This window comes from Musa acuminata, chromosome BXJ2-10 (assembly GCF_036884655.1).
Source record: "Musa acuminata AAA Group cultivar baxijiao chromosome BXJ2-10, Cavendish_Baxijiao_AAA, whole genome shotgun sequence".
In the NCBI taxonomy this organism is placed as follows: domain Eukaryota; kingdom Viridiplantae; phylum Streptophyta; class Magnoliopsida; order Zingiberales; family Musaceae; genus Musa; species Musa acuminata.
In genome coordinates, this window is record NC_088347.1 from 15,486,115 (window position 1) to 15,500,000 (window position 13,886).

Here is a 13,886-nt window from a genome sequence, read left to right on the forward strand (position 1 = left end):
CTCATAGGCCAGCTCTCTACAACAACTCTCTACGCCCATGCCTCATGCTAGCTCTCCACAATAGTTCTTTATGTCAAATCTACAATTTTGATGTTAAACCAAGTTAGAACGATCTTAGTGTAATAATATATCTATCCTACAAAAATAACCTAGGTGCTATCAAAGAGGGGCCCGGAGGCGGAAAGGCATAATCAACCTCAATAAAATCAGAACTCTGAAGTAATATATATATATATATATATATATATATATATAAATATATAAAATAAAAAGTAATGATATGGTGACTCATGTAATAGTATGATTCGAATCTTATGGTGTGTGCTTTAGGTGCGAATTTATTAAGAGTCATGACTTTATAATGTGAGGATTTAAGCTTTTATAGTCTTATCTGGTTCTTTAGTTAATTATATATTTCATATAGTAATTGGAAGCACCTAACTCAGATCCGTCAGGATGGTTGCAACCACACATCCAACGACGATAACTCTGCATGATTTAGATTACTTACTCCCTTTTGTTTGGCTCAAACCCCGCATTAGTGTACATAGCTAAGACTATTTTTAGTTGCTGCCCTCATCATCGTACGTCATCGCTATAAAGCCATTATGGCTTATGCACTCGGTGCTAGCAATCATTTGACGTAAAGTCACGAGATGTTGACGACCTTTTCCTGTTAAGATCACACGGCCCAATTGCTTTTAGTGATGACGACTGGTGCCGTGTCACAGCTAGGAGATTGAGATGGACAAGCTCCTTTCCATGGGCCCGCGCTGGGAAACCATGGAGAGCGGGACTTCTGGTAATTGGCTGGTCGGTCCATACATCACATAATCGTTATCCCAAGGCTTCATACCTGAACACGTGTTCTTTAGATATTGGCTTAACAACTGGACCCCATCAAACAGATCGTCTTCCTAGTTTGCACGCAGATACCGCTGCGTGGCGAGTTACGACTGGACGAAGACCACTCTCGAGGATCACGGGAGCGCGCCGCAAGCAGAGCCGTCCGATTTGGAAATCGTCGCGTAGTTGCTTTCATGAGCGCCGTTTCGTTTGTTTTTGTCTTCTTCGGGCCCGCTCCGTGGGCGGGTGCAGTTCTTTATTGCTGCTTTTCGATCGGCTGGCCGTTCTTTCCCCGCCGTCTGTCGCAGAGTAAGCTCTCTCTTCTCTACTTCATTGATCCTTTCTTCCATAGCTCTGGAGGGCAGCAGAAATGCTAGCTTCTCTTAGGGTTTTGATCGTTTCAAGGATTAGCAGTCTAAGTTAAACTGATTTCTCAAGGTTGATTAGTCGCACATCTTTTGTTTTTTGTGATGATTTTGCACTATTTTTTGGCTTACCAGATCAAGTTGAAGCGTTTTCCTTATTGCCAGCCTTGTTTCTGGTTTCCTTTCTTCGTTTGTGGAACAAATCCAACTTTCCTGGTGCATCTCTGGATGTTCCGATGAAGAGATTGGAACATTAGACTATATCCCTTACAGTCTACCCGAAGGAACCAGGAAGGGAATTGTTGGGGCATTGTCTGGTACGACAAAATTAGGTCTCCGTAATGTTCCTTGTGCAAATGGACTCCGAAAGCGTGCCGGTGGCCAAAGCCTCACCCGTGGAAGTTGATGTGACGGGGATCACCAAGATGGAGTCTGTGCTCAGGTTGAAGGGAATGGAGAATTGTGGGCAAGCAATCTACGGGCAGGCTCCCTTCGTGGAGGACAATGACCACCCAGAAGTTCGAGATGATGCATTCATCGAGCTCATCGGTGGAAGGGAAGTTTATCCTCCGACACCCTCTCCGGATAGAGATAGTTCGGAGCCTCCCTCCTCTTCCGACCAGTCCGAGGAGCTTGATTCCATTCTGGATTGCCGGACACCATCGGGAAACATCTTTGATCCGTTTGCCCCTGGGCCAGAAGAACTGGTTTTTGCCCCCAGAAAGAAGATGCTGAAGGGAACCCAAGTACCTCCTCGGCGGCAGCTCAACTTCAATGACTGTGGTGATTCCAATCAACAGGTCAAACACAATGTTTCTGAAGATGCTGTCGAGGAAGATGACCTATTGGAGTTGTTTTTTCGATCATTTCTCGAACTGATTGTTCTAAATCGGATACAGGAGACATCGGTTAAGAACTTTCCGCTTCATGGTGACACTTCTGAATGTCTCAAGACACCCATTTTATTACCTTTGCTAACAGGGGTTGCAGGGACATGCCCTCCTGCACCCAGGAGAGAAGCAGCAAACTCAAGGACGTTCAGGCTTGGAGTATGCCGAAAGCTTGAGTTCGGGACCGGCTTGACTTGATCATTCCAGCTCTCCTGACGAAAATTACAGGTAAAGAGCTTTTGTTATGGTGCGCATTTGCTGTAAAAAGCTTATTTCAATAACCATCATTATTTGTTTTATTTTGATTTACTTCCTTAAAGGGTAGGCTGAAGCCTTGTTCACCAAGAGCTGATCAATCTGATAAGAAATTTTGCAGAGCTTTGGGAGTAATAGCTTCAAACGCAGCTTTTGTGGACTCTTCAACTGACTGGTTTTACCTGTAGGCATTGATTTTGCTGACCTGAGAGGGGAAGTTATTAATTCCATGTAACTTCGGAGTGGAATTATAGATGTCCTTAAACAACTGAACTAATACAAAATTTTTGGTAGTAACTAGATGTCCTGTTCTTGCCATTATAGTCATTATTGGAGATGCCATCACTATGTGAACTTGTCGGTATTGATTGCTGTTTGTTTCTGCTTATGATATGGGCTTTTAATTGGCATATTTTCCCTGCATCCTACTCGCCCATCCGTGCTATAATTCTTTGCATTTTGATGCTTGTTTTACACTAACAAGCCATTGAGCTGGTGAGACTGACGTTATGATCAGATTGCTATGATTTCTGTTGGCCATGTTGGAACAATAGCCTAGTCTTCATTTGCATTTTGTCCCTTGCATGGTTTAGTGCTGGTGAGACAATGAACATTTTATATAAAGATAAATTGCTTTTGGTGTGTGTGTGTGACTATCTTTAGATTTCTGCTTCAGGCCATAAATATTGTCTGTTTGAATAATGGCCTCATTTGTCGCTGACCAAAGGCGGTGGTCCTTGTGGTTGTGGTGGGTCCACGGTATCGGATTGACAAGTTGGTAGGAATTGGAGGGGTAAACAAAGCATCGCTTGGGTTGTAGATTTGACCAAAGGCCCAACTTATTTTGTGTTGACATTTGACCAAATCTTTGTTGATCTCACCACACGAGATCCGCCAAGAGGATGACGGTCTACCAGGAAGAATAATAGCATTACTGCTCGTCGGTACTGCCAAACCCACACCACCTGCTTTCCATCCTCCTCCTCACCCTCTCTCTCTCTCTCTCCTCATTCGCCTCGCAACAGTCCTCAAGCCAAGCAAAAAGATGGAGACGAACTCGCCGATACAGTACCTCACTTTCGCGAGAAGCAACGCCTCGCATGCCCCGCTTGTGTGCTACGCCCGGACGATGTCCAGCAGCTTCGGCGTTTGGAAGGGAGAGAACCCCTTGGTTTTCTCCATCCCTCTCTTTCTTTTCCAGGTAATACTTGTCGTCATCAGCACTCGCATCACCGCCTTTGTCCTACGCCCCCTCCGCCAGCATCGCTATATCTCTGACGTCATAGTAAGCTCGCTCTAACCGACTCCCCCTCATTTGACCGCCTTTAACCGCGGTGATCAGCTAACGTCGTCAGTTGCGTCACATGAATGCTAGGGTGGGTTCGTGTTGGGTCCATCGATCATGGGAAGAATCCCGGATTTCAATGTCATGATCTTCCCTCTGAGGAGCTTAATCATCCTCGACACCATGTCTCACCTCGGACTCGTCTACTTCATCTTCACTGTCGGGGTGGAGGTCGAGAAGAACGTGATCAAGCGCAAGGGTGCCAAGGCCTTGGCCTTCGCTGCCGGTTGCATGGTGCCCTCGTTCGCCATCGGCTCGCTCTCGGGCATCTTCATCCACCGTCGCCTCCAAGAGGCCACGAACGAGGCCGCCTTCATCACCTTCCTCGGGTTCACCCTCTCCATCAACTCGTTCTCCGTCCTCGCCCGCGTCCTAGCCGAGCAGAAGCTGGTCGGCTCTGAGATCGGGCGGCTCGCACTGTCGTCGGCCATGCTCAGCGACATTTGTGCGTGGATCTTGCTGGCCTTCTCCATAGGGCTGGCGCAGAGCGACGGAGACTTGCTGTCGTCGCTGTGGACGGTGCTGTCCGGGATAACGCTCTTGCTCTTCAGCTATGCGGTGTTGAAGCCTGGTGTGCTCTGGGTGCAACGGCGGACGCCGGAAGGCGAGGATCTGGACGAAATTTACGCGTGTGTGCTCCTCGTGGGGGTGATGGTGTGGGCTTTCATCGCCGACGCCCTGGGGACGCACGCCATCTTCGGGGCTTTCGTGTTCGGGTTGTCGGTGCCCAATGGACCGCTGGGGGAGGCGCTCATTGAGAAGGTGGAGGATTTCGTGGCCGGCATACTGATGCCACTTTTCTTCGTGATCAGCGGGCTGAGGACGGATGTCTACAGCATCAAGGACCCAGGGTCGACCGTCTTGCTGATAATAGTGGTGTTGGCCGGCGCCGCGTCGAAGGTGGCCAGCGGTGCGTTTCTGGCTGCCACGTATAGGATGCCTCTCCACGAAGGAATGTCGTTGGGTATCCTCATGAATACCAAAGGTCTTGTCGACGTGATCATCCTCAACATCGGCAGAAGTAAGATGGTAATTGATTCCGAACTCTCGTTCTGTTTGTATTCATTTGGTGTGATCTTTGGATTGCATGATTTGGGCATGCATGCTGTACATAACATGACTCTGGTTGCATCCGATGGAATTGCAGATCCTGGGCAATCAATCATTCACAATCCTGGTCGTCATGTCGGTGGTGGTGACAACTCTGGTGAGCCCGCTCCTCAAAGCCGTGGTGAGGCCATCGAAGCGCCTGGTGTTCTATAAGCGTCGCACCATCTGGTGGCCCAACCCGGACTCGGAGCTTCGCCTGCTCACCTGCGTCCATGTCCCCCGGCAGGTACCCGGTCTCATCGCTCTCCTCGACATATCGCACCCCACGAAGCGCTCCCCTATATTCGTCTACGCCCTCCACCTCATTGAGCTCACAGGAAGGACCTCCGCTATACTCCTCAACGCCACCCCGGCCGACGCCTCCCCCAGCGGTAACCAGCACGCCCACGGCCACGGCCACGGCCGCATACAGGCCCAGTCCGATCACATCTTCCACGCCTTCGAGTCCTACGACCAGTACGCAGGCGGCGTGTCCATCCAGTTCCTCACTGCCATCTCCCCTTACGCCACCATGCACGAGGACGTCATCTCCGCGGCCGAGGACCGACACGCCGCTCTCATTCTCCTGCCTTTCCACAAGCACCACACCGTCGACGGCGGCATGCGCCCTAATCACCCGGCCTGCCGAGCCATCAACCAGAGTGTCCTCTCGGCTGCGCCATGCTCCGTCGGCATCCTCATTGACCGCGGCCTGGGAAGCCATCGCGCCACGCGTCGCATCACACTGTTCTTCTTCGGTGGGCCGGACGACCGGGAGGCACTGGCGCTAGCGTCGCGCATGGCCGGGCACCCCGCCATCAACGTGACCGTGCTGCGCTTCGTGCACGCGGCCAGGGCCCACTCGCAGAGTGGATCGCCCAAGACAGAAAGGGTGGTGACGGTGGCGGGGGAGGACGAGGAGAGGGATTGGAGGATCGACGAGGAGTGCGTGGGGGAGTTCCGGGAAAGGTGGGGAGGAGGGATAGCGGAGTACGAGGAGCGAGTGGTGAGCAACGCGGAGGAAACGGTGGCGGTGATAAGAGGGGTGGATGGGATACAAGACATGTACGTGGTGGGGAGGGGACACGGGAAGGAGTCGCCTCTCACGGCGGGGCTGACGGACTGGAGCGAGTGCCCTGAGCTCGGGCCAATCGGGGACCTGTTGGCATCGCCAGACTTCGGGACGACGGCTTCGGTGCTCGTGCTGCAGCAGGGCAAGGGAGGGGCGCCCGCCGACGCCATGATGGAGCCAAAGGGGCGCGTCTACATGAACAAGGCCGATCACCACCGTGCTAGTAAACAGATACCTGGTACCAGAGTGTGAGGCTTCGTTAAGTCAATCATTGGCCACAAGGCAACTGTTTGATGCAGACGAGGCGCGAGAGATAAGAGATGGAGGGGTTTTCGAAGGCCGAGCAGTAACTTGCAATTGCTTGCTCGAGCTTTTGGCCAGTAAGCAACGCCCAATAATAGTTGGATTTGGAGCAATGGATTTGGCAATTCAATCAGAATATAATTACAAGGAGGTCCATTACTCAGTTAGCTCTGTAAAGATACATTACATTTTTACCATTCAAAATGTTCGATATATCTTAATCAAAATATTAATTTTTTTTTTTATAATCATCCGGATTTGAGGAATGTATACTATAAAAGTAATATCCTTTTTAGTTGACGGGTTAAGAGTTTATTTGGATCATCTATAATGTTTTCAAATAGGTTTTATAATGTTTTTATTATGATGATCAAAATATTATAATAAATTAAAATTTTAATTTTATCTGGGTAAGATTGTTTCTAAACTATTATAATTAGAGCATGATATTATATAAAATAATTTATAATATTTTTTTTAATTTTATTTAACTTATTTATAATATTTTTAAATAAAATTATATAATTTTTTTATTATGATGATAAAAAAAATTTGAAGAATAATTGGAGTATTTTTTAAAATAAAGCCTACTGTTTAAGAGGTATCGATTAAAAAAATACTTAAAATATAAATATTGTTTTTTTCCCAAAAATGAACTGTGTCAATCTTTATCAACGTGGTTTATTCCTTTAATCTTCGTTCAATTTCATGTATCATCGTCCTGTGTTGTATTTCCGGCGGTTCCCGACGAACGAACGTCTACCGCATAAAACATGAGGTAAGCGTCGTAGTTAGTGGTCGCTCGAGATGTCGTTGCCATACGACTGACTCCTCACGAGATGCCACTTTGGCACTCCCTCCCCCGATTCATCCACTTCCAATCCACTAATCGTTGGAGGACGTAAGTAAAAGGCAACGCAACTTCCAACGTGTCGACAATCTTCACATATTATTTATTATATTCTCTGCCCTCATCATCAATGATTGATTCCCTATGACTTCTGCTACCGTCCCATAACATCAATGATTCTCTTTTAGAATATTATTTGCAATTTTTCATCGATATAAAATTAAAAAGAAATCCCCACTCATAACATGAAATCCCATTTAATTACTATCACAAAAAAAAACCAAAAAATAAAGCATCGTAACGCAGAAAACCTTTTCCGGCCAAAACAAATGGTTTGTTCTTCGTAACAGCTCGCGGACTCGACTTGCGCGCTGTCTAATCGGTCTCAAAACCCTAAAAGTAATCACTGGCGATTTCCCTCGATTGCCTGCCCGAGAAACCGTGTATCCGGCGGCGCTCTACTGTAGGAGAGCTCCGCTTCGGTCGTGTGATCATCGGGGGAGGAGATTAAGATGTCGCTGCGGATAAAGGCGGTGGTGGAGAAGTTCGTGAGGGAGCTGCAGGAGGCGCTGGATGCGGACATACAGGACCGCATCATGAAGGAGAGGGAGATGCAGAGCTACATCCAGGAGAGGGAGCGAGAGGTCGCCGAGAGGGAGGCCGCCTGGAAGGCCGAGCTCTCTCGCCGAGAGGTATTTTTATTCTTCCGCCGATTCCCCTCTCTTTGAGAATCTTCTTCCTTTCTCTCATCATTCCAATACTTTTTGACTTCTTTAACATTAGCTTGAACTGGGGATGCGTGAATCCACAGTTTTCTTGGTTTGAGAGAACCATCGTAGTGGATTGGGCCGCATCTAAGGGTTGATGCTTCATATGAGACATCGATATGTGTTAATTATTGCACATATCCAACTGGATTCGTATATTACGGACTCGCCAGTTTCAGCAAAACGTGAATCGCATGGTATGGAGGATGGGATGAAGATTGAAGTAATATCTTCTGGGAAACCTAAGATTCAGTGTCAAGCTCACTGCAAGTGACTTTCTTTCTTGTTCTTTGTTAGTTGTTCTAAGCTACAATAAAGATGCTCGCGCAATGTGGTTCTAGAATTTGTCATGCCAGCGGTTGATGAATGAACACTTGATGAGGGGTGGTTAAGTATATAAGATGTGATGACCCTTTAATTTCTTAAGATATTGCTCATTACAGATCGACGGTGAGTCCTGATGCCATAAGAAAGTTGCTTCATCGCAACACACGGGTTGTCAAGCGTTATTTAAGTGAAGCAATGCAAACGGCCTTTTTTTTTTTGGCTTTCATAGTTATCACTAAACACATCTGTACTTACTCTCCTCGAAACATTGTGTTAGTGTGATCATAAGTCAATGGCCGGAAATATTTTTCTGTTAATACAGCTTTTTGGTAGGAAGCAAGCCATCTAGCTTACCTCAGATAATTGTGTACATAGACCTTTTTTTCTATCTTTTTTAAAAATCACTTTTCTCTGCTGATGCAAGAGGCACTGCTGTGTCATGCTTTAGATTTGTTTTTCTTCCTTTCTAGATTTGTTTTTCTTCCTTTCTAATCATGGATTATTCTGGACTGTAACTGTCCTAGAAGTTAGAAACAGAACCTTATTACTTGTATATGAGTGCTATTTCTGTATCCTCAAACTTTCTCTGAGGACCTTATATTACCGAATTCCACATTTACTCCCTTTGAAATGCTGTGCTTTCATTAAAATTTTTCTGTTTGTTTTTCTTGAGTGGTTTCAACATATCCTTGGCATAGGAGTTATTAGGTGTTCTCAGTGACATGCATGGAAATTGGAAAAGAATATCCATTTGGGCCAAAAAGGCCTTGCAAATGATTTTGCAACAGCAAAGCTCATCTGGAAGGTTTTTTGATATCAAGGATATGTTAGATCAACAAAAATAGGACCATCCCAGAAATATGTTAGCGATTACATCTAGTTCTATTCAATATGAATGCTACTGACATGCATCGTGGGATTGATTTGTATAAAATAGATGATACACATCTTTTCTGCGTTCACCAAATTGTATGCTTTAGAAAATTTAGATTGGGCTTCTCCGGGCTCTGTTAAAATTAGAAAATTGTCACTTGTTGAAATTTGGCATTGGTGCTTTATCTGCCAGTCAATATAAGCAGAGATTAGCTTGAATGGAATTTTGTTTTTTTTCTGTTTTGGATACTACAACTATGTTAATGTTCTCAGGCTCTTGCGACACCCCACAGGAAATGTAGTTAGATGCCACTTCACATATTTTCTTGTGATGAGGTAGAGATTGCTTCTACAATTTACATGACCATAATGTTCCTAATTTCCTGTAGAAAGAACTGACAATAATATGCCATCTGTTGAAGCTGAATTGTTCTGAACTTTTGGCAACTGTGAGGTAGGAATCTTTAAAATTCATGGGGATATCAGACATTAGGAAATTGAAGAGGTGGTTTAAGTTTATTTGCCTGGTTCGAGAAAAAGATAATATTCTAGATCAATCATGTGTAGACTTGCTTATTATATGTCTGGTTTAGGTACTGAAAGTATGTTCCTGGTTTCTTGTGACAACATAACCTTTAACTCACCGCTTGACATTGTGTTAGGAAGCTTCTATTTTAGATCCTGCTGTATGGAAGTATTTTAGATCTGGTTTAAGTACTGAATACACACTCCTGGTTTCCAATGACAACATGACCTTTACTCTCTAGTTGACAGTGTATCAGGAGTGAATTTGAACCCAAGTATTTATTCAGCTGATTAGCTATTATCCATTAGGTAAGAAGCAACTGTTACCAATGTTTAGAGGTTCTGTTGTTGATGTGAAACATGAGGATAACATTTGAATGAGGAGAATTACATGAATCTTTTCTAGTTTTGTGGTACTTATTTATTTCATGAAGTCCATTTTAGGAGTTCTAGTTTCAAAGCCTGTCTTGTAGCTTATGGTTTGTTTAGGGAATTGAGATCAGAGTTGAATGGTCAATTTTTAACTGTAACATTTTGAACAGTTCAGTTGTTCCACTGTATTCATTATTATGAAATTCTGAGTTGTTTAATCTGGAAACTTCAGCCAAGAATAGACCTGCTTAGTATCTTTTTCGAATCCAAATACCACTATTTCTTTCTATAGTGGTAAGTGATGTGAGAAGATATATAAGGAAACACGAGAAAATTCTAAAGAAACAATTAAAAATGACAGCTTATAGTTTAAACAATGATATTACCCTAAGTAAAGTTAATGATGGGAAAATATCTATATGGCAGATCCTGGCAGTTGGGACATTACCCTTATTGCAGTGGTGGCATTTTTCACTATAGTAATTCTGTTCTTGTGGTAAACTTTGTCAAAAAGGTTCCTTTAAAATAAATCATATTTTGCATTGTTACATTTTCTGTTTCAATCACCGGAACTTTCTGAAAGTTGAGAATAAAATAAGATAAACTTTTCTTTTTTTCTTTTTTCTTTTGTTGCTGAACATGCCCTAGTTCCAGTGTCTCAATATGATTTACATTGCTTAAGAAAAGAATTCTCAGCATGTTGGATGTATACAGTCAGGTGAAACTTCTGTTACTATTTGTATCATGGCATATTATATTTCCTTTCAGATTACTGCTTGAAATCTATAACCAATGCTTGAATACTGATAGCGTTTCTCAACTCAAAGACTTCATGTTCCTTTTGGATCTTTCTTTTGCAGGCAGAGATTGCACGGCAGGAGGCTCGGCTGAAGATGGAGAGAGAAAATCTAGAGAAGGAAAAGAGTGTTCTGACGGGCACTGCATCAAATCAAGATAACCAAGATGGTGCTCTTGAGATCACCGTCAGCGGAGAAAAGTACCGTTGCCTCCGATTCTCTAAGGCTAAGAAATGACAGCAAGCGATGAGGAACATTAAATTTGTAAAGCATCATGATTATATAGGGTTAAATTTATTATTTAGAACTATAAAGGCTTGAAGATCATTTAACATATGCAAACAATTCCCTTAGAATGAAATTATCCACAGGAAACTCTGTAACCCATTGTGTTGTAGGTACAATGGCATGGTTCGGGCGAGGGAGTGCTCATCAGGCCTGGCAGAATGCCAGGTTAAGGGAGTCTTACTGCTTTAGTTTTGTCTACCATTTCATGACCTTTCCTTGTGCATGCCAAAACTGCATGAGTTTTCTGATAGTAGGAGTTATTTTGTTTGTCTATTGTTTGAGTTCTTCTTTCTCTGTTTTATGTTTGCCAAAACAAATAAAGTTTATTTGTGTGGTTCTTTTCTTCTGGTGAGCCTATATATATATATATATATATATATATATATGGGAAGAAAACAAATAATATATAATTGTGGGTGACATAAATGTTACCATCATGTAGTGAGATTTAACATCATGCTTAATGATATGGCATATTTGTGGCGCAGGTGTTGTAATGGGAGGGATGAGACACCCCGCTAGCATGGAAGTGGCTGATCACACTGATAAGCCACTATGCACAAGCACAAAAGTATAGGCTCAATAGTAACATAACGTGGTATGTATATACTGTTCTCGAATAATTTAGTATGATCTGTTTGTTGGTGGTAGCATGCCAGCACAGTTGGATCTTTAGCTTTGCTTATTCCATTTTCAGCTACTTCGAGATGGGAAGTAATTGATCTTTGTTCAATGGGGGAACAGGAAAAATACTCCGAATCGGTTGAAATCTTAATCTATATGAGAGGTGATCTTAATCTATATTCATAACGACCCTCAATGGGTGACTAATGGTCTACATTAAATTTGAACATAAATATTTGATTCTGATATCATCTTAAGATTTTATTTAATAGCATTCATTTTAAAAGAATAAGCGATATGATCTTAATCTTATGCTTCACACTTGCTGAGTTGGAACACAAGGATAAGATAAGACATTGATCAGCAAAAATGGAGATTTGGAAGGGTTATTAGGCGAGTGGGACTTGATGAGAGTTATGAGGAGCTTATGGCCCTAACACGCTGAGATTCCTCCATGAATTCCAAGAGATCGATGCATTTCCTTGAGGAGCTCAGCGATTTCCCGTTGTTTCCTGGAGTGCGAAGCGAAATTGTTTGGACCTGCAGACTCATGAGTTCTATTTCACCCCCTTTGTCCTCTTTTTCCTCTGTTCACCTTTGGTAGATTAAAGGTGAGGTTTAAAGAAGAAAGTTGTTCCCTTTTCTCTTACTTTTTTTTTTTTTTTTTCCATCTCCATTTGCGGATGTTTGGTTTACTCGGAGATTTCTTGCAAAAAAACCTAGGATTTTTTTTTTTTATGAGAAGTTCTCATTTTCAGATTTCCTATTCGGTGCCCCTTAAAGCTTATAGTATTTTTGTTGAAGTGGAAAAATTAGTGTAAGGTTATTAAAAAACACATTGTATTTTTGTTTAAGGGTGCATTGGTGCATAGGGTGTGAGAGCGGGAGTTAGTGTGGAAGGTCCAATTAAAGGCATTGTAGGCAGAGGTACCAAATGACAAAAAAAAAAAAAAGAGGTTTCTTTATTTAAAAAAAAAAAGAGAGAGATTTTTTGTTAAAAAAGACAAAATCATCCTTGCATATATATATATATATATATATATATTGTACTATGGTAGTTTTATATGCCTCTATAGTCCTTCCACAAAAGAAAAAAAAAATTGTCAAGCCTGTTTATTTTTTTGTCTCGTTAATAAAAGCTCAAAAGTCCTACAACAACTAGGCATGGATTCACAAGTAGCAGCTCCGTTTATGAACAATAAGATATCAGACGTATTATTCTTTTTTTTCTTTCTTTAATAATTTTTTCCTAAATAGATAAGATACCATATTAATTTGTATTAAATGAAAGTCCAGGAAAATTAAGGAATAGGTTCTTATTCTTAGCACCCTACTAATCCTTGTTTCTTGGCGTAGGCCCGATAGTAGAATAGACGATGTATATATATATATATATATCACGTGATATTCATCGTTCCCTTGAAACTTGACACTTGCATCCCAACTTGTCAAAAAGGCCGAAACTTTGTTGATCGAATCTCTAACTTCGATGATTACCAGAATATGCTAACATGTCAAAAAACAAAAAAAACAAAAAAGTCGAACTAACCTTTCGTGTCATCATAAATTACAAGAATATTTTCTTAATCTCAAACGGTTAGGTATTCTATATTATAAATAAGAGTGAGAGAAAAGCCATGTGGGTCTAATTGAGATCGATCGATGTGGCTTATGGTTGATACCAAACATTAGGTCGCGAAGAATCGCTGCAAATCCCAAATGCCATGGTAAAGAAAGGAAGAAAGAAAGAAAGAGCATTATCGGAGACCAACGAGTAAAAACAACCCTATCAGTCTCTTCTCTCTTCTTCGACTTCCTATCCGATTCTACGAAGACGAGGCACTAACACAAAGAGGACGTAGCAACGACAGCGCCGCCGCCGCGCGTCCTCCTTTCCCTCCCTCGCCAAATCTTCTCTTTTGGTTTACGGATCGATTCAGAACTCCTTCCGGTACCAGAAGACACCCTCCTGCTTGCTCCCCTCGTCCGGCTCCACGTAGATGCATTCCCGCGCCTCCCTCCACATCGCCTTCAGCAGCGGAGTCCCGTCGAACTGGTAGTACTCGCCCAGCAGCGGCTTGATCACCCTGGTCGCCTCCGTGGCGTGGTAGTGCGGCATCGTCGAGAAGAGGTGGTGCGCGACGTGGGTGTCCGTGATGTTGTGGAACACCTTGTTGAGCACCCCGTAGTCCCTGTCCACCGTCGCCAGCGCCCCCCGCAGCCAGTCCCACTCGCTCGAGTCGTAGTGGGGCAACGCCGGGTGCGTGTGCTGCAGGTAGGTGATGAGGACAAGCCACC

The 13,886-nt window shown here is 43.5% G+C and overlaps 4 protein-coding genes across 8 annotated transcripts in view; 3 read left to right on the top strand and 1 right to left on the bottom strand.

The window, feature by feature from the left end:
* Positions 1-1,083: 1,083 nt before the first annotated feature.
* Positions 1,084-2,656, top strand: LOC135581248 (uncharacterized). 5 transcript variants are annotated; one of them, XM_065131129.1, is made up of 3 exons: positions 1,084-1,155; positions 1,347-2,329; positions 2,422-2,656. In XM_065131129.1, the coding sequence occupies exon 2, from the start codon at positions 1,553-1,555 to the stop codon at positions 2,297-2,299; it is 747 nt and encodes a 248-aa protein (XP_064987201.1). In that variant the 5' UTR covers positions 1,084-1,155; positions 1,347-1,552; the 3' UTR covers positions 2,300-2,329; positions 2,422-2,656. The 5 variants fall into 5 exon arrangements, with proteins under 5 accessions (XP_064987201.1, XP_064987202.1, XP_064987204.1 ...); XM_065131130.1 differs by having other exon boundaries at positions 2,427-2,656; XM_065131132.1 differs by having other exon boundaries at positions 2,478-2,656.
* A 1,102-nt stretch (positions 2,657-3,758) lies between these two features.
* On the top strand, positions 3,759-6,114 carry LOC135626019 (cation/H(+) antiporter 15-like). The gene is made up of 2 exons (XM_065131208.1): positions 3,759-4,730; positions 4,849-6,114. Exons 1-2 carry the CDS (start codon positions 3,759-3,761, stop codon positions 6,112-6,114), a joined length of 2,238 nt encoding a protein of 745 aa, XP_064987280.1.
* A 1,208-nt stretch (positions 6,115-7,322) lies between these two features.
* Positions 7,323-11,307, top strand: LOC135624157 (uncharacterized). Its single transcript, XM_065127562.1, has 2 exons — positions 7,323-7,707; positions 10,740-11,307. The coding sequence occupies exons 1-2, from the start codon at positions 7,528-7,530 to the stop codon at positions 10,911-10,913; spliced, it is 354 nt and encodes a 117-aa protein (XP_064983634.1). The 5' UTR covers positions 7,323-7,527; the 3' UTR covers positions 10,914-11,307.
* A 2,009-nt stretch (positions 11,308-13,316) lies between these two features.
* Positions 13,317-13,886, bottom strand: part of LOC135625871 (delta(12)-acyl-lipid-desaturase-like) — a 2,051-nt gene continuing 1,481 nt past the window's right edge. Inside the window, exon 2 of the mRNA XM_065130985.1 lies at positions 13,317-13,886. This exon is cut by the window's right edge and continues 795 nt beyond it. Coding sequence (XP_064987057.1) covers positions 13,525-13,886 — 362 coding nt within the window. The 3' untranslated portion in view covers positions 13,317-13,524.